The sequence below is a fragment of the Cherax quadricarinatus genome, chromosome 72 (genome assembly GCF_038502225.1).
Source record: "Cherax quadricarinatus isolate ZL_2023a chromosome 72, ASM3850222v1, whole genome shotgun sequence".
NCBI classification, from domain to species: domain Eukaryota; kingdom Metazoa; phylum Arthropoda; class Malacostraca; order Decapoda; family Parastacidae; genus Cherax; species Cherax quadricarinatus.
Window position 1 is genome coordinate 14,117,386 of NC_091363.1, and position 27,241 is coordinate 14,144,626.

At 42.4% G+C, this 27,241-nt stretch overlaps 1 protein-coding gene across 3 annotated transcripts; it reads right to left on the minus strand.

Moving 5' to 3' along the window:
* Positions 1-1,873: 1,873 nt before the first annotated feature.
* LOC128701233 (cuticle protein 7-like) lies at positions 1,874-26,076 on the minus strand. Of its 3 annotated transcripts, XM_053794816.2 has the most exons (5): positions 25,939-26,051; positions 24,886-24,935; positions 2,667-2,814; positions 2,415-2,552; positions 1,874-2,233 (listed from the first exon to the last, which is right to left on the minus strand). In XM_053794816.2, exons 3-5 carry the CDS (start codon positions 2,676-2,678, stop codon positions 1,940-1,942), a joined length of 444 nt encoding a protein of 147 aa, XP_053650791.2. In that variant the 5' UTR covers positions 2,679-2,814; positions 24,886-24,935; positions 25,939-26,051; the 3' UTR covers positions 1,874-1,939. The 3 variants fall into 3 exon arrangements, with proteins under 3 accessions (XP_053650791.2, XP_053650792.2, XP_053650790.2); XM_053794817.2 differs by lacking the exon at positions 24,886-24,935 and having other exon boundaries at positions 25,939-26,076; XM_053794815.2 differs by lacking the exons at positions 24,886-24,935; positions 25,939-26,051 and adding an exon at positions 25,540-25,848.
* Between the last annotated feature and the right edge of the window lie 1,165 nt (positions 26,077-27,241).

The following is a 27,241-nucleotide window of genomic DNA, read 5'->3' on the forward strand; positions in this document are numbered from 1 at the left end:
TGATTCACTGAAGTTAGATCTCCCAGTGCGACACTTGTTAATACAATATCATTCTGAGTCGGGCTTATTATTGCTGGATAGAATTTTCTGAAATCATTCCTTGTGGGCGTTTCATTTTATTTTATTCGCTGTGAAGCGCCAAATCTGTAGGGGACATGCAGAGCCTGGGTAATGAGAGATATTTAGGGGGGATCGATCCAAGGAAGGGGAGGTTAAATCCAACTCCTTGCATCAGGAGCCAACATTCAAGGCATCAAGGAACCTCCAGTGAGGAGTCTTCAGTGACAAGTCGCACTAAAGGACTCCCTCCCATTTAGCATACATTAAAAAAGGAAAATAATAAAAGGTTACATTATAATCAAAATGAAGCTCTAAACCTACAAAGGTCAACTATAAAGGCTACAAATTTGCTAAATGCAGCTTAATATGGAAACCATAGAAATACATTACAGCTCACTAACTGTGAATTTCTAAGATCAATCAAACCAGTGACACCTCTAGTCTTATATCGAGTAATATTATATATGGAACTTGTATGTCAAGGCAGGTGATTAGACTCCTGCAGCCACATATGCAAATATATTTGTTACGTAGAAAACTATCTGCTCGTTTTGCTCCAGAGATACAGCCGCCCTACAATACCATCAAGATCTTCATAGAAAAAAACACGACTGTATTTTCAAGTTTAATAGCTACAATTTTTTGCCGTAACAACCCAGGCTATAATACCGACCAGTTGTGGAAAACTCTAGACTCTTTGGACACTGTATTAGGAAAGGTCTCTGTTCTAATGAAAAGGACAGGCGAGACAATACTCCCATGTATATGCCCACTTGTTCTTTTCTTCAGTGTTTCTTACATCGATCATCTTTTTATACAAAAGCAATATGAAATTTAAAAGTCAAACTCCAGCAAGGAAGAAGTTCGTGTACCTCGATGAACCTCAGCTCCTCAGTGTACTTATCTTGTACATGTCTAGCAGCGTGGAAAAATGATTCATATGCAGTACTTGGGACATTTATTTGTATGTAAATGGTTCAGAAAATCGACAAGCTGACAAGTGAGATACTTGTGCAACATCTGAATGTCTTGACCGAATTAAGGTTTCGCACGTTAGTGACTTCAGACCATTACAGAGAAAAACGGTGAGGATAAAGGAGTTTAAAGTCATCAGTCCCTCAGCCTGGAGATTACATGTTCAGTCTGTCAGTCTTGATAAAGTACAATATACGTGAAGGGGCTTATATGCTGCAAACAGGCGAGTTGAAGCAGTTGGAGGCGGCGTCACCGGTGGACGAAATCCATTAGTGGAAGTAACATCTTGGGGTCTTAAAATCAGTGAATTCAACGCTTGCGTAACCTATAGACATGACCTACTTCCACTAGTGGATGTTCTCCACTGGTAACGCTGCAAGAAATAGCAGGAACTCAAGCAGTAAATTATGAAGTTTTACTCGTATATAAGAAAAATAATGCAAGAACTAATGTGGTTTCATGCTGCTAAATGTTGAAGTTCTCATTTCCATGTTCTTGTAAACAGTTACACATCACAAACTACTTTGCAGAAAACAAGCATCACGCTCTGACTTTTATCATCTTATCAGTGATGATTCAAATGTTTCCATCAAAGACGAATGCATCAGTGCAGCATTATGACTTGTTCGTTGACATGTACCACAGAAAGAGGTGTATTTTGTTCACATATTGACCCACCTACTCGAGTTTACCTATACAACCCATAAACAATTTACATCTCATATTTACAGGTATATACTCCATGAGGTCTTCTACACTGAATAGGTCATTGACATTCTTTGCGTATTTGTAATTAAGGATTGCATTTCAAAAAGTTTTTAATTATTTTTATATACTTTAATTTATAAATATCAAATTACATGCTCTGGTTAGAAATTCTGTCAAGTCATAAAATTAATCTGACTTAAGAATATGTGGGGATGGGTTGGTAGGTGGGGGCTGGTTGGTAAGTAGGGGCGGGTTTGTAAACCGGGGCAGACTGGTGGGCTGGGTACTGAGCCTCGCCCTGATATTCAACTTGAGCCAAGAAGCCGGAGTCGCCGTTCACAGTGTAGGAAACCCTCTGCAGTCGACTGTCTGGAAGCTGGACGTAATAGGATCCCTGAGTGTCGTAGCCATTACGAGTTTCATCGTGGCCGAAGTCGTTGCCGGAGTAGTCGTCCTTCACGGCCCAGTTGAAGTTGTACTGGGCAGGACCCTGAGAATAATAGGTAAAACCCATTAATATAAATATGGATTTTATAAGTTAATAATATAGTTTTGCCTAAATTCTACACTTGTGCTTGAGTTTAGAGAAATATATGTACTGTACAAAATATGGCTGTGAGAAAAATTTAAGATTTTTTTGTTGAGGATCAGCTATTTATATATGGACTTACCACTGGTTCAGGAGCATTGTAGGCAGGTCTTGGAGGATTGTAGGAGGGAGTTGGAGGGCTGTAAGTGGGTGGTGGAGGCCCATAAGTAGGACGCTGCTCTGCTGACACAACAGCCAGAAGGGCAGCCAGGGCAAAAATCTGAAATATCGTAAGTTTCAAAAAATGTTTTAATATGATAATGCAAATATTGTAATCTATCATATATGTATAAGTGTAGCAGGAATTCTGTTCACTAAGACTCTGACCACGTACCTTGTAGGCCATGTTATTCGCTGTGGGAGATCAAGTGTGATGCTCAGTAGTGACCACACACGTCTTATATACCGTAGCCTCCGCCCACCCCAACTTTATGACATGGTCGAACTTGGAAAGGGAAAGGTAATGAGACCTTGACTGCTGGCTGGAAGGAATGACAACGCCAGAAACATCTCGTCAATCACACCAAGAAAGAAGTTATCGTCTGACTTGTAATTATTATAATGACATAATTCAATCTCACGTCCATAGACTTTACAGATATATTTTTGACTTGCATAGAAAGAAATATTAATTTATATACAGGTTGCATGCATGATTCTGAGAGTAAGGCATAAGGTTATGTATAGACTCCTGGCTGCCTTCAAGAAGGCACTAGACAGGCACCTAAAGTCAGTACCTGACCAGCAGGGGTGTGGTTCGTATGCCAGTTTGCGGGCGGCCAGCAGTAACAGACTCGTTGATCAGACCCTGATCCGCCACGAGACCTGGTCTCAGACTTGACCGCGGGGGCGTTGACCCCCAAAACCCTCCAGGTATACCAACATGAGAAAAAAAAAGTGTGTGTGTACTCACCTAATTGTGGTTGCAGGGGTCGAGACTCAGCTCCTGGACCCGCCTCTTCACTGATCGCTACTAGGTCCTCTCCCTCTCTGCTTCCTGAGCTTTGTCATACCTCTTAAAACTATGTATGGTTCCTGCCTCCACTACTTCACTTGCTAGGCTATTCCACTTCCTGACGACTCTGACTGAAGAAATACTTCCTAACGTCCCTGTGACTCGTCTGAGTCTTCAGCTTCCAATTGTGACCCCTTGTTTGTGTCCCCCCTCTCTGGAACATCCTGTCTGTCCACCCTGTCTATTCCCCGCAGTATCTTGTATGTCGTTATCATGTCTCCCCTGACCCTTCTGTCCTCCAGTGTCGTCAGTCCAATTTCCCTCAACCTTTCCTCATACGACATTCCTCTGAGCTCTGGAACTAGCCTTGTTGCAAACCTTTGTACTTTCTCTAACTTTTTGACGTGCTTGACCAGGTGTGGGTTCCAGACTGGTGCTGCGTACTCCAGTATGGGCCTTGCATACACTGTGTACAGTGTCTTGAACGATTCCTTATTAAGGTATCGGAACGCTATTCTCAGGTTTGCCAGGCGCCCGTATGCTGCAGCAGTTATTTGGTTGTGTGTGTGTGTGTGTGTGTGTGTGTACTTACCTATATGCACTAACTTATTCGTGGTTGCAGAGGTTGAGTCATAGCTCCTGGCCCCGCCTCTTCACTGGTTGCTACTATGTCCTCTCTCTCTCCCTGCTCTATGAGCCTTATCGCATCTTTTCTTAAAGCTATGTACGATCCTGCCTCCACTGCATCTCCAGACTATACCACTTCCTGACAACTCTGACTGAAGAAACACCTCTTAACATCTCTGTGACTAGTCTGAGTCTTCACCTTCCAGTTGTGACCCCTTGTTGCTGTCTCACATCTCTGGAACATTCTGCCTATCCACCTTGTCAATTCCTCTCTGTATTCTGTATGTTATGTCCCCTCCTTCCCCCCATCCACATTTTTCTTGTCCTACAGTGTCGTCAGGTCGATTTCCCTTAACCTCTCCTCGTAGGATAGTTGGATATACCGCTTAGCTCCGAGACTAGTCTTATTTGCAAACCTTTCCACTGTCTAATTTTTTGATATGCTTGACCAAGAGTTGGTTCCATACTGGTACTGAGTACTCCAATATAAGCCTGATGTACTAGGTGTACAGGGCCTTGAACGATTCCTTGCCAGGTGCCCATATGCTGCAGCAGTTATTTGGTGTGTGCACGCCTCAGGAGATGTGCTCGGTATTATACTCACTCCAAGATCCTTTTCCGTGAGCGAGGTTCGCAATCTTTGGCCCCCTAGCCTGTACTCTGTCTGCTGTGACCGTCCCCAATCTATATTAATTTGCACATGGTGGAGGTTAAATTCCAGGAGTCAGTTGTTGGACCAGGCTTGTAGCCTGTTTAGATCCCTTTGTAGTTCCACCTGATCCTCATCCACTTGAATTTTCCGCGTAGTGAGTGAGAATGTGTTTTTTTATCGAGTGCATCTTCAGTAGTGCTCGGCTGATGAGTTCAGAACCCTAATGTCGAAGACAGTTGCGAGACTTTCTAGAGCGAATGAGTATAGATGTGTGGACGACGGGATAGACCTACTGGACTAACCAGCTGGACTACGGGTGTCCTCAGAGCAGGTTCAGATAGAGTAACAATTTCTGCATCCCATTACCCTCAACACAAGGAATGAGGCAGTTACTGTTACTGTGAATAAAGGAGTTAGACGATCTCACTGTGAGCATCCGATATGGACACACACGAGGTTCCACTGTACGTGGGCGCACACGAGGTTGCACTGTACGTGGGCGCTCACAAGGTTCCACTATACGTGACTTCTGATACTGAAAACAGTTCATTATCGCCTGAAGATATACGAAGTAAAAAGTAGAACACGTTTCAGTCCGTCCTGAAGTATCGTAGTCACTCGCGACTTCGTATTGACACAGAAAGGAACCGAAACGTGTCCTAGTTTCCCGTCCCAATTTACTGGCTAGTTGTGAAACGTTTCAGCCACAGTAACTTGTTCACTAACTAGACATGTTAGTTACCCAGCCAAGCGACGAAGTAGATCGTGAACTCTGACCTTATATTAGGTCAGCGATGGTTAGGAAGCTCGACGTGTCTCAGTTCGCATAGTCACTCGCAAGATAAAAAAAAGAATGAGTGCTTTCCCTTACAGTAATGATTGCATCACTGCTGGCTGGGTAGGCGGAGCTTTCAATACGTAATTGACGTCTCCACCGCTAGGGTAAAAAGTAAATAGGTTAGTTTAAACTATTGCCTTAATGGGATGGAAAATCTAGTCTGATACACTAGTAGATGCTTAGTCATTGATACCCAGAACTGGTACACCAGTACATGCTTACTGATACCCAGAACCGGTAGGTGTTTAATCACCGACTAACACCACTGGTGTTCCAGGAAAATTCTAATCAGTGAGTTGGTCATCATTTCACAAAGGTAATAGGACACAAGTGCAACTAATGTGACATTTTATTGTAGCAACGTTTCGCTCTCCAGGAGCTTTATCAAGCCATTACAAACAATACATGGACACAGAGGGTATATAAAGGCTCAGAGTGAGGTGCAATACTAGTGAGGTACCATTTAGATGTTCAATAGTAGTAGTAGTAGTAGTAGTGACAAAAGTAGTAGTAGTAATACAATATGGTAGAGCAATTAATTCGTACATGAGTAAAAGGATATAAAAGCTATTACTTGGGTAACATAAAAATAGGTTGGACAAATAACCTTAATCTTCCTCTACCTCCCGGAGATTCTGTTGACTTGATTGAACTCTGTGTTAATTTCAACTGTTTTTCTTTCAATAACAAGCTCTACAAACAAACCTACGGCATGGGAATGGGGTCCCCCATCAGTGCCGTCCTAGCCAACTTATACATGGAACACCTAGAGTCCGAACACTTCGCCACCATCATCCCTTCAAGCGTCACTTGGTTACGATACGTGGACGACGTCCTCGTAATAACCCCCAAACGTTTTGATGTACGGAATCTACAGGCAAGGCTCAACGCAGTTGAACCGGCGATCCAGTTTACACTAGAAGAAGAGTCCAATGACAAGCTACCTTTCCTCGACGTCCTCATTCACAAAGTAGACAACAACCTAAGATTTCAAGTTTATCGGAAACACACCAATAAAAATGATCTCACACACTTCTATTCCAGTCAAGATACCAAGACCAAAAGAGGCATCATTATCGGGTTTTTCCTAAGAGCATACCGAATTTGTAGTCCTGAGTTTCTTAACGAGGAATGTACATATATTCACCAAACATTCACTGAGTTACATTTTCCTTCCTTTTTCATCAAAGACTGCAAGAAAAGAGCTCATCAGATCATTAATTCTCCACGCACCAACACCACTCCCAACAAAGTTATAATTCTTCCCAACAGCCAGGTTGCACTGAACGTTTCAAAAGTACTTTCACAAGCTAACACCAGAGTCGCCATCGCTTCTAGCACTTCAATAAAGGATCTAACCAGAACAAAATCCAAGCACCACGAACCAGTCAACGCAGGAGTTTACACTATACCCTGTGGAGGCTGTGACAAGATTTACGTAGGTGAAACAGCAAGAAACCTCGATACTCACCTCAATGAACACATTTAAGCATGTAGGAACGATAACTTGAACAACGCCTGTGTACAACATCGAAATTCTACCAATCTCATGAAATTCAGAGACTCCCAATTAGTGATTAAAGAAACTAATTTCCGCAGACGCAAGTGCCTCGAATCAGCACTGATCGCTGTTTCGAATACAATTAAACAAAACAACTGCAGCTTCACCATCTCTGAAGTCTTAGCAAGAATCCTCCTGAAAACAGTAAACCCTGCCATCACATAGTCTCTCCTGTTATACTACACAAAGCACATTACAGAGAGTGAACACTGAAACAGGCTGCCTCTTTCCAGTCTATTTGTCCAACCTATTTTTGTTACCCAAGTAATAGCTTTTATATCCTTTTACTCATGTACGAATTAATTGCTCTACCATGCTGTATTACTACTACTACTTTTGTCACTACTATTACTACTACTACTACTACTACCACTAGTGAACATCTAAATGGTACCTCACTAGTATTGCACCTCACTCTGAGCCTTTATATACCCTCTTTGTCCATGTATTGTTTGTAATGGCTTGATAAAGCTCCTGGAGAGCGAAACGTTGCTACAATAAAATGTCACATTAGTTGCACTTGTGTCCTATTACCTTACATATTGTCGGTAATTCTACCAACTTTATTACATTTCACAAAGACTTGAGGCAGGAATTTTTCTCTTCCCTTCCCCCCTCCCCCATCCTGACGAAGCACCATCACCACCACCATAACCAACAAGCATATACCGCTGACTCAAGTACTGATAAACAGCCAGTGCTGGTCTCTGCTGCTGCTTTCCGTAATAGCCCCAACGGATACCCAATCTCTCTACGCCCTTTCACACACAACCATAATACTTACCCACCAAAGGACAGGCACAACTGAATCAGTCAACTAATAAGAACAGTGTCAAGTGACTGGAAACAGTGCACACTAAATTCATTTATACATATAGCTCTTCGATTCGTGTGAACCAACACTGAACCACTGTGATATATATTTAGTTGTGAAAATGACTAGACAAATATATACATTAATCCCGGTTATATCTACTGATTATTTCAGCCAAACCCTGAATCATTACAAGAAAAATCCAACGGTTACACAATCAAATTTTTTTGTATTTTACTGCAATGATTATTATCTTATATCTAAGATTTTGTAAGTTATTGCCCTGTCCTCTCTCCTGACCGTGGTCTCCACGGACACTCAAGCTCTGACACCCTCAGTGTTCCTCATCTCTCCTCATTGTTCATCATTCCTATAGTTCCTATAACTCTGCAGTACCTGGGTATCTTTGCTGAAGAGCCTTTTTCTTCAACCAGCGGCTTTTTCCATCAAATGCAGAGAATAAACACTGATGATGGTGGAACAAGTGGGGAGGTAATTTTCACGTGTTCAATCCCGCAGCTTTAATAATGTTCAAAATCCCTCAGATTTCAGTCTGCATGCAAGTTTCCATCTTGTTTCAGACTTAATCAAGATTAAGGAACCTAACATCTCAAATTTACCTCCTCCCCCCCTCTGTTTTTTTTTTTTTTACACAGGGTTTAACAAGGTTAAAGATCCCTAGCTTTATTGACAAGCTATTTACAGGTTAAGGATCCCTAGCTTTATTGACAAGCTATTTACAGGTTAAGGATCCATAGCTTTATTGGCAAGTTATTTACAGGTTAAGGATCCCTAGCTTTATTGGCAAGCTATTTACAGGTTAAGGATCCCTAGCTTTATTGACAAGCTATTTACAGGTTAAGGATCCCTAGCTTTATTGACAAGCTATTTACAGGTTAAGGATCCCTAGCTTTATTGGCAAGCTATTTACAGATTAAGGATCCCTAGCTTTATTGGCAAGCTGTTTACAGGTTAAGGATCCCTAGATTTATTGGCAAGCTATTTACAGGTTAAGGATCCCTAGCTTTATTGGCAAGCTATTTACAGGCTAAGGATCCCTAGCTTTATTGACAAGCTATTTACAGGTTAAGGATCCCTAGCTTTATTGGCAAGCTATTTACAGGTTAAGGATCCCTAGCTTTATTGACAAGCTATTTACAGGTTAAGGATCCCTAGCTTTATTGACAAGCTATTTACAGGTTAAGGATTCCTAACTTTATTGGCAAGCTAAGAGCTGTTACCTACATCAGCTCATTCGAAAGCATTTTTATTGCTATGAGACGTACAAGTAGGGAACAGGATGAAGTTCGAGCCATCTGTAGGCATCTCTTTCCCTCTCTCTCCCTCCCTCCCCTCTCTCTCTATCTCTCTCTCTCTCTCTCTCTCTCTCTCTCCCCTCTTTCCCTCTCCCTCCCTCCCCTCTCTCTACCCCCTTTTTCCCTCTCCCTCCCTCCCCTCTCTCCCCCCTCTTTCCCTCTCCCTCCCCTCTTTCTCCCCCCTTTTTCCCTCTCCCTCCCTCCCCTCTCTCTGCCCCCTCTTTCCCTCTCCCTCCCTCCACTCTCTCCCCCCTCTTTCCCTCTCTCTCCCTCCCTCCCCTCTCTCTCCCTCCCTCCCCTCTCTCTCTCTCCCCCTCTTTCCCTCTCCCTCCCCTCTCTCCCCCTCTTTCCCTCTCCCTCCCTCCCCTCTCTCTTTCCCTCTCCCTCCCCTCTCTCTCTCTCCCCCCTCTCCCTCCCTCCCCTCTCTCTCTCTCCCCCTCTTTCCCTCCCCTCCCTCCCCTCTCTCTCTCCCCCTCTTTCCCTCCCCTCTCTCCCCCTCTTCCCTCTCCCTCCCCTCTCTCTCTCTCTCTCTCTCTCTCCTCCCTCCACTCTCTCTTTCCCCCCTCTTTCCCTCTCTCTCCCTTCCCTCTCTCCCCCTCTTTCCCTCTCCCTCCCTCCCCCTCTCTCCCCCTCCCTCGCTCCCCCTCTTTCCCTCTTCCTCCCTCCCCTCTCTCTTTCCCTCTCCCTCCCCTCTCTCTTCCTCTCCCTCCCTCCCCTCTCTCTCTCTCTCCCCCCTCTCCCTCCCTCCCCTCTCTCTCTCTCCCCTCTCCCTCCCTCCCCTCTCTCTCTCCCCCTCTTTCCCTCCCCTCTCTCTCTCCCCCTCTTTCCCTCCCCTCTCTCCCCATCTTTTCCTCTCCCTCCTCTCTCTCCCCCTCTTTCCTCTCCCTCCCCTCTCTCCCCCTCTTTCCCTCTCCCTCCCCTCTTTCCCTCTCCCTCCCTCCTCTTTCCCTCTCCCCCCTCTCCCTCCCCCTCTCTCCCCCCTCTTTCCCTCTCCCTCCCCCTCTCCCTCCCCCTCTCTTTCCCTGTCCCTCCCCTCTCTCTCCCCCCTTTCCCTCCCCTCTCTCTCCCCCCCATTTTCTCTCCCTCCCTCCCCTCCCTCTCCCCCTCTTTCCCTCTCCCTCCCTCCCCTCCCTCTCCCCCTCTCCCTCCCTCCCCTCCCTCTCTCCCTTTTTCCCTCTCCCTCCCTCCCCTCTCTCTCCCCCTCTTTCCCTCTCCCTCCCTCCCCCTCCCCCTCTTTCCCACTCCCTCCGCTCTCTCCCCCCTCTCTCCCCCCTCTTTCCCTCTCCCTCCCTCCCCTCCCTCTCCCCTCTCTCTCCCCCTCTTTCCCTCTCCCTCCCTCCCCTCCCTCTCCCCTCTCTCTCCCCCTCTTTCCCTCTCCCTCTCTCCCCCCTCTCTCCCTCTCCCTCTCTCTTCTCTCTCTCCCCTCTCTCCCCTCTCTCCCTCCCCCTCTCCTTCTCTCTTCCCTCCCTTTCCTCTCTCCCTCCCTCCCCTCTCTCTCCCCCTCATTCCCTCTCCCTCCCTCCCCTCTCTCTCCCCCTCATTCCCTCTCCCTCCCTCCCCTCTCTCTCCCCTCTCTCTCCCCCTCTTTCCCTCTCCCTCCCTGCCCTCCCCTCTCTCTCCCCCTCTTTCCCTCTCTCTCCCCTCTCCCTCCCCCTCTTTCCCTCCATCCCCTCCCCTCTCCCCCTCTTTCCCTCTCCCTCCCTCCCCTCCCCCTCTCTCCCCCCTCTTTCCCTCTCCCTCCCTCCCCTCCCCTCTCTCTCCCCTCTCTCTCCCCCTCTTTCCCTCTCCCTCCCCTCTCTCTCCCCTTCTTTCCCTCTCCCTCCCTCCCCTCTCTCTCCCCTTCTTTCCCTCGCCCTCCCTCCCCTCTCTCTCCCCCCTCTTTCCCTCTCCCTCCCTCCCCTCTATCCCCCTCTTTCCCCTCTCTCTCCCCTCTTTCCCTCTCCCTCCCTCCCCTCTCTATCCCCCTCTTTCCCCTCTCTCTCCCCTCTTTCCCTCTTTCCCTCCCTCCCCTCTCCGTCTCCCCCTCTTTCCCCTCTCTCTCCCCTCTTTCCGTCTCCCTCCCTCCCCTCTCTCTCCCCTCTTTCTCTCCCTCCTCTTTCCCTCTCCCTCTCATCCCCTCCCCTCTCTCTCCCCTCTTTCCCTCTCCCTCCATCCCCTCCCCTGTCTCTCCCCTCTTTCCCTCTCCCTCCATCCCCTCCCCTCTCTCTCCCCTCTTTCCCTCTCCCTCCATCCCCTCCCCTCTCTCTCCTCTTTCCCTCTCCCTCCCTCCCCTCCCCCTCCTCTTTCCCTCTCCCTCCCTCCCCTCCCCCTCCTCTTTCCCTCTCCCTCCCTCCCCTCTCTCTCCCCCTCTTTCCCTCTCCCTCCCCCCTCTCTCCCTTTTTTTCCCTCTCCCTCCCTCCCCTCCCCTCTTTCCCTCTCCCTCCCCTCTTTCCCTCTCCCTCCCTCTTTCCCTCTCCCTTTTTTTTTTTTTTTTTAGCTACACAGGGTTTAACAAGGTTAAGGATCCCTAGCTTTATTGACAAGCTATTTACAGGTTAAGGATTCTTAACTTTATTGACAAGCTAAGAGCTGTTACCTACATCAGCTCATTTGAAAGCATTTTTCTCTTTCTCCCTCCCTCTCCCTAGCTACCCAGGGTCTCTAGCTTTCAAGCTATTTACAGGTTAAGGATTCCTCAAGCCTCTACATCAGCTCATCTCTCTTTCTCCCTCCCTCTCCCTACCCCTCTCTCTTTCTCCCTCCCTCTCTCTCTCTTTCTCCCTCCCTCTCCCTCTCTCTTTCTCCCTCCCTCTCCCTTTCTCCCTCCCTCTCCCTTTCTCCCTCCCTCTCCCTCTCTCTCCCTCTCTCTTTCTCTCCCTCTCTCTTTCTCTCCCTCCCTCTTTCTCTCCCTCCCTCTTTCTCTCCCTCCCTCTTTCTCTCCCTCCCTCTTTCTCCCTCCCTCTTCTTCCCTCCCTGTTCTTCCCTCCCTCTTTCTCCATCTTTCTCCATCTCTCTTTCTCCTTTCCTCCCCCAAGTGCTGGATCAACCAGCCTGCGATGGATGTGCGGAGCAGAGGGCCACTAGTAGCAACGGCCTGATTGAGCAGGCGCAAATACCAGACAGGCCCGACTCAGTTCCAGGTTGCGAGAGCAGGAAAACTCTCGAAAGCCATGAAAGGTATATCAATGGTACCGCTAACGGTCAACAGACGACTGTTCCAGGTGGGAGAAACTCGCGCACTGAGGATATCACGGGATGCACCAAAAATTCCCATGTGATTTATGATCATGACTTGGAAGTCTGACCGAAAACTGATCACAGTGTTTATTCATGGAAATTCGTATATTTCCACTGCTCTTATTGAATCAATCAGCTGGTAAGTTTTGGCTAGGCGCTGTCAGCAGCGGTATTACTGACGGTATTATTGCGTAAGTTACATTTAACATTATAGATAGTAAATCTTATCGAGATGCTACCTGGAGGTTATTCCGGGGATCAACGCCCCCGCGGCCCGGTCCATGACCAGGCCTCCCGATGGATCAGGGCCTGATCAACTAGGCTGTTACTGCTGGCCGCACGCAGTCCAACGTACGAGCCACAGCCCGGCTGATCCGGCACTGACTTTAGGTATCTGTCCAGCTCTCTCTTGAAGGCAGCCAGGGGTTTATTGGCAATTCCCCTAATGCTTGATGGGAGGCTGTTGAACAGTCTTGGGCCCCGGACACTTATGGTGTTTTCCCTTAGTGTACCAATGGCGCCCCTACTTTTTATTGGGGGTATTTTGCATCGCCTGCCCAGTCTTTTTCTTTCGTAGGGAGTGATTTCTGCGTGCAGATTTGGGACCATTCCTTCCAAGATTTTCCAGGTGTAGATTATGATATATCTCTCCCTCCTGCGTTCTAACGAGTACAAGTCAAGTGCTTCCAAGCGTTCCCAGTAGTTAAGGTGCATGACAGAACTTATACGTGCAGTAAAGGATCTCTGTACACTCTCTAGATCTGCGATTTCACCTGCTTTGAATGGACATGTTAATGTACAGCAGTATTCCAGCCTAGAGAGAACAAGTGATTTGAAAAGGATCATCATTGGCTTGGCATCTCTCGTTTTGAACGTTCTCATTATCCATCCTATCATTGTCTTTGCACGTGCGATCGTGCTGGTCATCTTTATTTCCTTATACATCCACCGAGGTGGCCAGATTTCTCCAGGAATGATTTACGATTATTATGCCAAGTGTTCACTGACTACATTGATGAGAGGGATAAAAATTCCATAATCAGATTGCAGATTACATGTCAGGCTAAGTGGCATAATGAACGTCATATTTTCAAGACTGATGGACTGACTACATCGACTCCACGGCTGAGGGACTGATTACCTCAAATTCCTTCACATTTCTTCTTTGTATTGGACTGATGAAACCAGTGTGACGAAATGTTTCCTCAATAAAGATACCCAAGTGTTGCACATGTGTCTGATTTATCAACTTGGCTTCTCTGAACCATTTATTTAAAAATAGTAAAGAACTTTGTTCTCAACACTGAATGCAGGTGCCTCTGTCAGAGACGTCAGCTGCAACGTTGTTTTAGCTTTTACCTCCACCAGAAAGGGAGGAGAATGATTTTTTATTCTTTTGGCTAACACGCATGCAAATATAAACAACTCATTTTACCTTATTCCTAGTATATCTCCTTTATAGTATAATAATAAGGTATTAAAAGAACCCCAATGGAAATAGGTCACTGTCTGACTTTTTGGGTTATCGAAGGTTCTCTACACACATGCTGCTGTGTATGATAATCTATGTAACTATTTGTGTATACCCGAATAAACTTACTTACAATCAGTCAAAATGATAAATCAATCTCCTATGAAAAAAAAAATACCTTGACTGGAATGGTTTATCAAACTTCCACAGAAGGCGAGGATCCTCATGACGAAGTTTAAGTACCTCACAATTCGCTTGTTTATTCTCCTGAGTGAGGATTTCTGATGAATAAGACTCTTGCTCCTTCACTGCCAAAGTCAATGTTTTCAGAAAAAAAGGCAGACAACTGTAACAAAATCCACCTTAAACTAGACTGGAATCGAACTGGAGACAACTAAGAGTGTGCGACGCCTACTCTCTGCCATTAACCAGAAGGGGAGAATCTAATGGAATGCCAGCACTCCTTCAGCCCATTCCAGCCTTCACAATCTGCGAACAGGAAAGTAGAGCAATAGTCAAGCACGGAAGTGTATCACGTACTTGACCAAGATGACTTCATGATCACCACCATCTTCACACCATGACTTGACAGTTCATGCACGACTTGACAGAATCCTGCACTAACATTGAAAAAATATTGCATTAAACAATTAACTTTACCAAGGTGATAAATATGTATAATACAGAAGATTGCGTGATTTAAGGATACATACTCGGTAAAGCCGTAGCTATGCCAAGAATTTCGGGCAGCACCCTTTGGGCAGCACCCTTCGGGCAAAACCCTTTGGGCAGCACCCTTCGGGCAGCACCCTTTGGGCAGCACCCTTCGGGCAGCACCCTTTGGGCAGCACCCTTTAGGCAGCACCCTTCGGGCAGCACCCTTCCAGCCAATGTGCACGTACGGGAATAAACATTCAGAACTCAACATTCCCTGTTTTTCCTCGACCGCCTCGCTGCCAAACGCATTTTGTTCAAATACAAGCTAGCCTATTTTAAAATAAAGAAATAATGGAAAGCGTTAAGAGAATGATGTTAGCACTGCATCAAAAGAAACTCAATACCGAAACGTGCGGGTTATTTGTGTATTGTTCCAGACACGGCATTGTGCCTTTTTGTTTATCAAAATGAAGATAGGTTGATCTAACCCCCACCCCCCAATAAACTACAACTTAATGTTTTCTAATATATTTCTCACAAATGCAAAAAGGTTTCCTTATTTTTCACAACCTATAAATTAGAGACAAATCTTTCAACGAGAAAGTAGAAAAAGGCACAATACCGTGACTGGAATAATGCACAAACAACCCCCACACAGGAGAAAGTAACTTACGTGGCTAGTTAATGGTCACATGTCAGACCGAAACGTAGTCTTTAAGTTTCATTCTTACAACGAGGGTTCGATCCGTCCTGACCCTTTATCATTTCAAATTCCTTCTAGGCATCTTAATTTCTGATTTTGTCGCTGTTAATGATCGTCTTTCCCAACACACTGAGAAATACCCTGATCTTAGAACACTCGTGACTTGGCCTGACCTTGACTTTCTCCTCGCCTGACCTCGCCCGTCTTCTCAACTCTTCTCCTGATCTGACTTCTGGCTTACTCATCTTTTTTTTCCGCTAGTCGTGACAAGAGTATTCAGGGCGAACCAAAACGTGGTCTAAAGATTTACCTCCACTTTCTGGGTTGATTGTCATTTGTTCCAGCTATGGTATCGCGATTGTCTTTTGGTAAGAAAGATTATGCAACGGCTTTTTTTTTTCTGGCCAAAAATTTACATAAATGGCGGACGAAAACATTATACAGAGTCTGCAGACCTAGATACAATATGCTTTATATTGCATGCTTGGGAAGAGCGTTAAAAAATATGGGTCATACAGCTTTCCCCTTGGATCAGATCAGTGCCATGGGGAAAGTATGTCCAACTCCGTGGATCAAGAACCCCTTTACCGGAGATGACAAACGTCTATGGAGGGAAAGGAGTGTACAAATTCTGGCCACAAAATAGAGCGAAACACCATGTCATGTGATCATGTCGGAGGATCTCACCTTCAAGGACCATAACATTGTATCAATCGCATCTGCTAGAAAAATGACAGGATGGATAATGAGAACCTTCAAAACTAGGGAGGCCAAGCCCATGATGACACTCTTCAGGTCACTTGTTCTATCTAGGCTGGAATATTGCTGCACACTAACAGCACCTTTCAAGGCAGGTGAAATTGCTGACCTAGAAAATGTACAGAGAACCTGCACGACGCGCATAACGGAGATAAAACACCTCAATTACTGGGAGCGCTTGAGGTTCCTAAACCTGTATTCCCTGGAACGCAGGCGGGAGAGATACATGATTATATACACCTGGAAAATCCTAGAGGGACTAGTACCGAACTTGCACACGAAAATCACTCACTACGAAAGCAAAAGACTTGGCAGACGATGCAACATCCCCCCAATGAAAAGCAGGGATGTCACTAGCACGTTAAGAGACCATACAATAAGTGTCAGGGGCCCGAGACTGTTCAACTGCCTTCCAGCATACATAAGGGGGATTACCAACAGACCCCTGGCAGTCTTCAAGCTGGCACTGGACAAGCACCTAAAGTCGGTTCCTGACCAGCCGGGCTGTGGCTCGTACGTTGGTTTGCGTGCAGCAACAGCCTGGTTGATCAGGCTCTGATCCACCAGGCCGCCTGGTCACAGACCGGGCCGCGGGGGCGTTGACCCCCGGAACTCTCTCCTGGTAAACTCCAGGTAATAAAAAGGCCAGAGAAAAAAAAAGTCATAAAAACATTAAATTTTACCTGTATATACTGCATGACATATATACTGTCAACTTTTGTTATGCAAGAAAGCGCTTTCAAAATTACGTCGAGATTCTGAGAGTTTGCACTGGAAACTTTGATTTAGTGGTTCTTGTAGCGAAGTTGGTGTCGTGAAGTCGAGCGAATGTGGAGTCAGAGTTGTATTGTTTCCTCCTATCTTTTTCGTAGCCTCAATAGGTGTTACAGGAAAAAGTATTTTTCTTGCAAATAAAGAGGTGGAGGGTGAACTCGGCTGAGAATCGTTGATTTTCGGGACATAACATCCTTCTGAAATATATTGTACTCCCATAAAAATCTTTGTCTAATTAATAGACGGTTTTATTCACAGGTTCTGTATTAAAAGAAGTTTTTATAAATAAATAGATGTTCCTTAAATTTGTCAGAAGACTTTACTGAAGATCTGTTAAAAACCTATGACGATCTGAGAGAGAAATGTTTGTACTGATAACACTAGGCTGCACTAGTCAAAGCTTAGTAAAGTGATGATAATGATTGAGAAAGCTAAAAACTTTGTTTTTTACTCAAGGAAATTTATATACTGCCAGCTTCCTCTCAGCTGAATTACTCAGCTGGCGAGTTCTCTAGCCGGGGACAGACATTAAACTAATGAGAGAGTTGGTTGCTGCTTGTGTGCGCCTCGTAACCGGCGAAACCCACAAGTTGAAGATCATCCTCTCCCAGTAAGATTATAAGTAACTACAGGATATTCAGATCTTCGTTGAAGCCTTCACAAGGTCGTCCTACAGCAGTCCTGTGTGTGTGTGTGTGTGTGTGTGTGTGTGTGTGTGTGTGTGTGTGTGTGTGTGTGTGTGTGTGTTATTTACATGACCGATACGAGAAAAACAAAGGTTATCATCTTGTATATTTTAAAATGTTTGTGTTTTATGCATTTATGAGCAGATGAATCTTTTAAAGCGCCAGAAGCTGTGAAACAACACAAGCACTGTTATTATTATAATCAAAGGGGAAGCGCTAAACCTGGAGGATTATACAGCACCTGAGGGGGGGGAGTTGTGGAAGGCATTCAGGCTTAATTTGGGGAACTGGAGCACAGATCCAATTCCCTAAATCAAGAGCCCCTCACCAACATCAAGGAACCTTCCTTGAGGGGCACAAGCATTTTAATGGTTATTATTAGATACAAGAGACAGTTTATCGCTATTTTTATGGATCTTAGAAATTCACGTCTATTAGGCCCTATTTTTATGGTTGTAAATTATAGTTCTCTAAAATTGTATGTAAAATTGGCAAACTTGAGCCACAAACACCTAATGAAACATGTATGCTACCCGTCTAATAAGAGGTATACTAAACCGCCCTGTAAGAGGTATACCAACCCTCCCCCCCAATAAAAGAATACTAAACACCCCTAATAAACCCGCTCCCTCTTATCAGAACATGCCAAAAACTACTGTAAGGGAAACTCACATACAGAACTATGGATATTACGTAAATTAAGGTACCTCATATTACGTAAATTTTAGCAAAATTAAGTTTACCTACTAATGTTAATTTTACAGCAAAATAAGAACAAAATAGGCATATAACAAACTCATAACTTTCATTAGTGTCCTTGTGTTGGCTGCGGTAAATAATTTATGCTCAACTCACAGTAACAAATCCATAAATCCATAAACATAAAATCTTTCCAGGTTTATGAAATATTACTACTGCTTTTCATTATTGTTTTATTTACGAGGTGGTGCTAAACCCAGAGGGGTTAAACGAAGGTTGGGAAGGATCTGGCTTGATCCAAGAAAGGGAAATGTGGTTCCAGTACCTTATTGTATCAGTCATTCACCGGTATGAAGGTGATTGTAATGGGACGAGGACATTCATCACCGGAAACATTTTACTAGTGGTGAAACGTTTCCTTTAATAACAATGGTCTACAAAGGGTGGGGGAAAAGGCCTTTGGTGGCGTCGTGGGTGAGGGAGAAAGGGTTTACCCGGAGATTCTTGGTTATGTGGACGACACAACGTTATTGGTTAATGAATATACGAGGCTTGATGTGCTGGGTAGGGTCGTTGAGATGTATGGGAGGGCGACGGGTATGGTAGTAAACGTGAGTAAATCAAAGGTAATGGGGCTGGGAGAGTGAGAGGGCCGCGAGGTGTGGGGATGATCAGTTGTCACTAATGTAGATAGTTCTTTAAAGATTTTTGGGATAGTATATGCAGGCGATAGGGATAGGGCGAGGGAGGTTAATTCGGAGAGGGTAGTGAATCGTGTGGTGAATAGATTGCAGGGGATGAGAGCGTATCATTTATCTTTGCTGCTATCACTGTCAATATCCTTCTGTATAGTAAGGTGTGGTACATAGCTAACGTTTACCCACTCACTGGGGAGGTGATAGGTCGAATTCATGCGAGGGTGTTTTGCTTCTTATAGACGTCAAGGTGTGATTGGCTGAGGAGGGAGGTGGTTACGTTGCCGGTGTGAGACAGGGGATTGGGATTATTTGATCTGCGTAAGCGGGTAATGTGCGTATAATAAATCGTATATGTTAAAAGGATGGTGCTGCTTCCGGGGCTTTTAAGGGGGGGGGAGGTGCTTAGGAAAGGTGTACGAGGTACTTAGGCAGACTTTTCGGGGGAACGATTTTCGTGATTGTGAACGGTTGTTGAGAGTGATGATATCGGTAAGGAAGTCGGAACGGATCAGGGTGAAGGTGCTGTATAGGGGTTTATTGGGACACAGAGGCACCGGTGGTAGCGCTATACCCAGTGTATGATTGGAGAAGGATTTGGAGAAGGTTTGAGAAGTTGCGGGTCCAACCTAGGGAACATGAGGTGATGTTCAGGTTGCTACATGGAATCCTGCCATCGGGTACGGTGTTAAGGAATAGAAGGGTGGTTGAAGATGGGGTCTGTAGATTCTGTGGAGGAGGAGGAGACGACTGCTTTTCACATTGTGTATTTTTGCGAGCCCCTGGGATGGGGGGGCCTAAGGGAATGGTTCGCTCTTGTTTTAACTTTGGTGGTTGAGGGGGTAGGAGGATTTCCGTTTTGAGGGTGCTTGGTTAGGACGTGGGTGGTGGGGAGTATCGCTGACAGAGGCGAGGACGGCGGCTACGTGGTTGTGGATTGTTTTTATCATGTGGAGGGGGGGGGAGGCATAGGGGAAGAGATGATTTGGAAATGAGGCGTCGTATATTAGCCGCAAAGATTTATCGAGGTGTCAGAATATGATTGTGTATAGGAATCAGTAGGGGTCAAATTTTCAAGGTGGTTATGGGGACATCAGCATAGGGGGTCTATTGGCGCTGTGACCCGGGGAAGCCCGTTCCTGGGGTACGGGCTTACTGGGTTAGTGCTTTAGTGAGGGTGCAATGTAACTGTGGTTTCAGGGGAGCGTTGTGGTGGTGATATCGGAGGGACGTGCTTCCAGCGTGTGGATGGACGTGTTGACATAACCTTGTAAGCGTGACTGGTGGTAGGATGTTGTACAGAGTGGGAGACGTTGCAATGTACTAATGGATTAATTAATGTTATGTTTTGGAATGGATATATAATTATTACAGGGAAAAAACTTTTGCGTGATCATGAATCACCTCTGTAATTGTGTTTTGTTTTTTGTTGTTACAGTGACTGGTATGGTTTGTTTTCATGTAATAATATATTGATAAGTAATATATCCATTTCGACATGTTTGGTGGTAGTCAAGCTGAACATTACATGTCCATGTAGTGGTATTTTGTTACCTTGTGTTTAATGTGGTTAGGTTTGTTTTTGGGACATTCAGATGTCTTAGTTAACTGATGTTACCATGGTGTGGTACCTTATATATATATATATATATATATATATATATATATATATATATATATATATATATATATTATATATATTATATATATAGTTAACGTTGACTGTGAATATATGCATATTTAGTAGTCTCTCGTATATGTAGTATACTGGAGGTATACTATATATATATATACACGCTGTTGGCACCTTGAGGTGTACATAGCTTCTTTGTGGGGGGGGGGAGGGGGATGTTGTATATTGGTGTTAAATAAAATATAAAAAAAAATGGTTACAAATTTTCACAATTTTGTACTTGGGAGAGAAAAAAAAAAGAAATTTCACTTCATGGTTTTTAGGAATATTGAAAATGAATTTATCCATAATAACAATCGAGCGGCTATTGGAAATGGTACCTAATTTTTAACATGGTACCTAATTTTTAACATGGTACCTAATTTTTAAAATGGTACCTAATTTTTAACATGGTACCTAACTTTTAAAATGGTACCTAATTTTTAACATGGTACCTAACTTTTAAAATGGTACCTAACTTTTAAAATGGTACCTAATTTTTAACATGGTACCTTTTAAAATGGTACCTAATTTTTAACATGGTACCTAATTTTTAACATGGTACCTAACTTTTAAAATGGTACCTAATTTTTAACATGGTACCTAATTTTTAACATGGTACCTAACATTTAAAATGGTACCCAACTTTTAAAATGGTACCTAATTTTTAAAATGGTACCTAATTTTTAACATGGTACCTAACTTTTAAAATGGTACCTAATTTTTAAAATGGTACCTTTTAAAATGGTACCCAACTTCTAAAATGGTACCTAATTTTTAAAATGGTACCTAACTTTTAAAATGGTACCTAACTTTTAAAATGGTACCTAACTTTTAAAATGGTACCTTTTAAAATGGTACCCAACTTCTAAAATGGTACCTAATTTTTAAAATAGTACCTAACTTTTAAAATGGTACCTAACTTTTAAAATGGTTCCTAACTTTTAAAATGGTACCTAACTTTTAAAATGGTACCTAACTTTTAAAATGGTACCTAACTTTTAAAATGGTACCTAACTTTTAAAATGGTACCTAACTTTTAAAAGGTACCTAACTTTTAAAATGGTACCTAACTTTTAAAATGGTACCTAACTTTTAAAATGGTACCTAACTTTTAAAATGGTACCTAACTTTTAAAATGGTACGTAACTTTTAAAATGGTACCTAACTTTTAAAATGGTACGTAATTTTTAAAAGGTACCTAACTTTTAAAATGGTACCTAACTTTTAAAATGGTACCTAACTTTTAAAATGGTACCTAACTTTTAAAATGGTACCTAACTTTTAAAATGGTACGTAACTTTTAAAATGGTACCTAACTTTTAAAATGGTACGTAATTTTTAAAAGGTACCTAACTTTTAAAATGGTACCTAACTTTTAAAATGGTACCTAACTTTTAAAATGGTACCTAACTTTTAAAATGGTACCTAACTTTTAAAATGGTACCTTTTAAAATGGTACCTAACTTTTAAAATGGTACGTAATTTTTAAAATGGTACCTAACTTTTAAAATGGTACCTAACTTTTAAAATGGTACCTAACTTTTAAAATGGTACCTAACTTTTAAAATGGTACCTAACTTTTAAAATGGTACCTAACTTTTAAAATGGTACCTAACTTTTAAAATGGTACCTAACTTTTAAAATGGTACCTAGCTTTTAAAATGGTACCTAACTTTTAAAATGGTTCCCAACTTTTAAAATGGTTCCCAACTTTTAAAATGGTACCTAACTTTTAAAAATGGTACCTAACTTTTAAAATGGTACCTAACTTTTAAAAATGGTACCTAACTTTTAAAATGGTACCTAACTTTTAAAATGGTACCTAACTTTTAAAATGGTTCCCAACTTTTAAAATGGTTCCCAACTTTTAAAATGGTACCTAACTTTTAAAAATGGTACCTAACTTTTAAAATGGTACCTAACTTTTAAAAATGGTACCTAACTTTTAAAATGGTACCTAACTTTTAAAAATGGTATCTAACTTTTAAAATGGTACCTAACTTTTAAAATGGTACCTAACTTTTAAAATGGTACCTAACTTTTAAAATGGTACCTAACTTTTAAAAATGGTACCTAACTTTTAAAATGGTACCTAACTTTTAAAAATGGTACCTAACTTTTAAAATGGTACCTAACTTTTAAAATGGTACCTAACTTTTAAAATGGTACCTAACTTTTAAAATGGTACCTATCTTTTAAAATGGTACCTAACTTTTAAAAATGGAACGTAATTTTTAAAATGGTACGTAATTTTTAAAATGGTTCCCAACTTTTAAAATGGTACCTAACTTTTAAAATGGTACCTAACTTTTAAAATGGTACCTAACTTTTAAAATGGTACCTAACTTTTAAAATGGTACCTAACTTTTAAAATGGTACCTAACTTTTAAAATGGTTCCCAACTTTTAAAATGGTTCCCAACTTTTAAAATGGTTCCCAACTTTTAAAAATGGTACCTAACTTTTAAAATGGTACCTAACTTTTAAAAATGGTACCTAACTTTTAAAATGGTACCTAACTTTTAAAATGGTACCTAACTTTTAAAATGATACCTAACTTTTAAAATGGTACCTAACTTTTAAAATGGTACCTAACTTTTAAAAATGGTACCTAACTTTTAAAATGGCACCTAACATTTAAAATGGTACCTAACTTTTTAAATGGTACCTAACTTTTTAAATGGTACCTAACTTTTAAAAATGGTACCTAACTTTTAAAAATGGTACCTAACTTTTAAAATGGTACCTAACTTTTAAAAATGGTACCTAACTTTTAAAATGGTACCTATCTTTTAAAATGGTACCTAACTTTTAAAAATGGTACCTAACTTTTAAAATGGTACCTAACTTTTAAAATGGTACCTAACTTTTAAAATGGTACCTAACTTTTAAAATGGTACCTAACTTTTAAAAATGGTACCCAACTTTTAAAATGGTACCTATCTTTTAAAATGGTACCTAACTTTTAAAAATGGTACGTAATTTTTAAAATAGTACGTAATTTTTAAAATGATTCCCAACTTTTAAAATGGTACCTAACTTTTAAAATGGTACCTAACTTTTAAAATGGTACCTAACTTTTAAAATGGTACCTAACTTTCAAAAGAATTACGTCTTATGGGTTTTAATTAAAAGTCTTTACCCAGGAACAGTTTACACTTCTGCCTTCTTAGGTCAAAGATGACAACCGACCTCAACTCTTCATAGGCATTTGTAATTTTAACGACTCGTTTTATTTTGGAAACAATTTCGCTATAAACCAGTGTAACTGTTCTGAGGTGTACATAACTGACTTTCCACATCCTGTAGGTATCATTTACAACCTATAACCGTAAGACAGAGCTGTGCTACCTTGGAACGACAACACAAGGTATCATTCCCTTCATACTTCGATATGACAAAAATACTTTTCTTTATCACAGGACGTCAGAATATCCGAAAAGAAAAATCTAAAATATTAGAGGAATTTTGTGCTCATTTAGTGATATTAAAGTAAAAGGACACAGGTGCAACTAATGTGACATTTTATTATGGCAACGTTTCGGTCTCCAGGAGCTTTGTTAAGCCGTTACTGCTTGACAAAGTTCCTGGAGAACGAAACGTTGCCACAATAAAATATCGCATTAGTTGCACTTGTGTCCTTTTACCTTACATATTGTCGGTAATTCTACCAACATATATACATATTACAGAATATTGGTAGGTATTTCATAGTCTTCTAGCAAGAAAAGATGGAATAATTCTTGCGCTTTTACCAGAGAAATAGGGAAAACGATGCCTTTCTTGATACGGAAAATGAAATCCATTCAAGCAGTCATGGTCACCGAATTAAAAACGAAGGTTATTCCTACTCAACCACGTAAAACAAACGAACAATTCCTGGCACAAAAACATACACAAATATAAATTCATGCCCCACTAACACAAAAAAAAACTTCATTCTACCTATCACAAAAAGGAATAATTAGCAATAACACTAACCCAGGAAAAGAATCGTTCCAGAACACAAAAGTCGTCTTGCTTCACATAGGCTAGTGAAAACGGGCTGCTTCACATAGGCTAGTGAAAACGGGCTGCTTCACATAGGCTAGTGAAAACGGGCTGCTTCACATAGGCTAGTGAAAACGGGTTGCTTCACATAGGCTAGTGAAGTCGTCTTGCTTCACATAGGCTAGTGAAGTCGTCTTGCTTCACATAGGCTAGTGAAGTCGTCTTGCTTCACATAGGCTAGTGAAGTCGTCTTGCTTCACATAGGCTAGTGAAGTCGTCTTGCTTCACATAGGCTAGTGAAAACGGGTTTAATTCTGCACCAAAGTGAACGAAGACAAATCCTGTCGTCGTGATGTGGAATATCTAGAGGACCTTCCTTATTCCTTGCTGCTATGAATGAAGGTAGATACTAGCAACACACATGGCCAAAGGACACGTTACAAACAAGTGATATGCATACACTTACCTGGCTAGCAGCGGGTAAGTATACCTCGAGGAGTCATAAGCCACACGTACCTGCAAATGTAGTTATTTTTTATATACATACCACATCTTACTTTTCATTTCCAGCTTATCATAACGCTTCATTATCACGAAACACTCTCTGAATGATTCAAAAATCTCATAAATGGGATTTTAATCCATTATATCCAACACATCAAAAAGTTGTTCTTGACCAGTGGCTCTTAACCAGGGGTATCCATACCCCTTGGGGGTATGGGAACCAAATAATAGGGGTATGGGACAATTTTTAAACAATTTTAATAATAAAAGTTGCTAGATCATTAAAAAATATCACCGTTCTGTTCCTAGCTATCCATATGTTAAGTAAAACCAAGCTATTGATATCTTTTGAAGTTATATTGGTACCCAATTGGACTGTTGATGTTGATAATGACTCACGAAATCGTAATAACATGATTGCAAACAAACCATACCACGGGCGGGGTTAGAACCCGCGATGGTATGGTTTGATGATGATAATGATGATGATGATGATGATAATGTTGACTTCAGCAACCTGCTGAAGAGATTATGGGGGTATATTGAGTAATCCATTGGGGGGGTCTGTAATCGTACCCCTGATCTAGACGGTAGAGTAGTAAGAGGCGAGGCTCACCTTATCCAGAAGGAAGGTGTAGCCGTGGAGTCAGGACCTGCCAGGGACGCTGACGGAGACACCCATGACGCTTTTAACAGTAAACTTACATCCTTATTCGGGATATTCCACTCATTGCGCAATCTTATCACTTTCACGGAAATAAGCTAAGTACCTAGGTATCCATCACATTATTACACTTGTGGGGAAGCGCTAAACCCGTTAAGGAACGGTTGGCAATCATTTCTGATCCAAAAATGGGAAGGGTGACTCCAGTTGCTTGGATGATGAATCACTGACAAGCATCTCGGCACCCCCCCCCCTTCCTTCCTTCTTTTTTCCCATCCCCTTCAAAGTACTGTTACTGTTCAAGGATAAATAAGTGATGTGTGTGTAACGTTAACGGTTCAGTATAGTTACCTAAATGTCGATATTTTATACTGTTTTCATATCCACTGTTAAAGGAACACTTATCACTATTATCTCAAAATTTTCTGACACTCACAGACGACCACAGTAACACGCTACACTGCTCCCTGAAGTACAAATGAGCGGTTGAGACAACCTTTGGAACCCTAAATTACTCCGATTCACTGAAGCCAACACAGTGGTTCCGACACAGTGTTACCAACACAGTGGTATCGACACAGTAAACAGACACAGTGTAGTCACTCATCAACATGGTATACTACCCAGCGAGAAAACTATTTATACCAAGAGGTGTGGAAGAAAATCCATACAGTTGCGATATATAGGCCATTTATTCTTAATGCAGACACAGCTAATGGACAGCTATATGTAGTAGAATGACTTCATGTGAAACAAGGTACGGTCGAGAGTAGTTAATGCTCGTGGGAAGGTGTCAGCTGATAGTGTCAAGCTTTGTAACACTCTATTGGCTCAGTGTTTAGAAACTTTGAAGCTGGGATATTTCTGCGAGATAATCTGAGATTGCTGTAAGGGAGGCTTCTAAGCATTTATGTTTGCTTAGGATAATTCGTTGGTGACTAGTAAAGCATCATTCTATCTCATGAGATGGTCCTCGTTGTTTGTTGTTTACAATGCGTTTTTCGATAGTCAAGCTGCAAACGTTTTTTTCATGAATTTTCAGCTGGAGGATCCTTGCCGTTTCATCTTCGACCTTCTTGTCACAGCCTCACAAGGTATGACATATACTCCTGCCGTAGTAACTTGTTACTGACTTAATCTATGATAAAGGCTGAAGAGTTTGTAGCTATCCTGAGTTAATTGTTAGTAATAATAGCAAATACGTTGAATACACGCAGCTGACTGCTAGCATCATGTATCTGGTAAGCCAATCTAGAGTAGAATTGTTGATGTTTCTGCCAAGGATACGTCTTGCCCGTTTTTTTACAATCTTAGATAAAGTGGAGAGGAAAACACAGATGACTGAAAGCCTGTGGAGTAGTAGTAGTAGTAGTAGTAGTAGTAGTAGTAGTAGTAGGTAGGTAGGTAGGTAGGTAAGTGAAGGTTTAGTGGACCAGGGTGTGTGACGTGTCCGTATCCGGTAGCGTACCACAGCTGTTTAGTACTGTATACGGCTCATAACAAAAGAAAGTGGTCTGTCGTAAAGTGCTCTACCTGATTGATTATACTTAACCTCCTCGTCAATCAAATCCACACTTTATACCAGTCATCTCATATTTAGTTATGTGAAAATTACCTCTTTGGACAGGACTGTTAATTAAGAGGGTGATTCTCT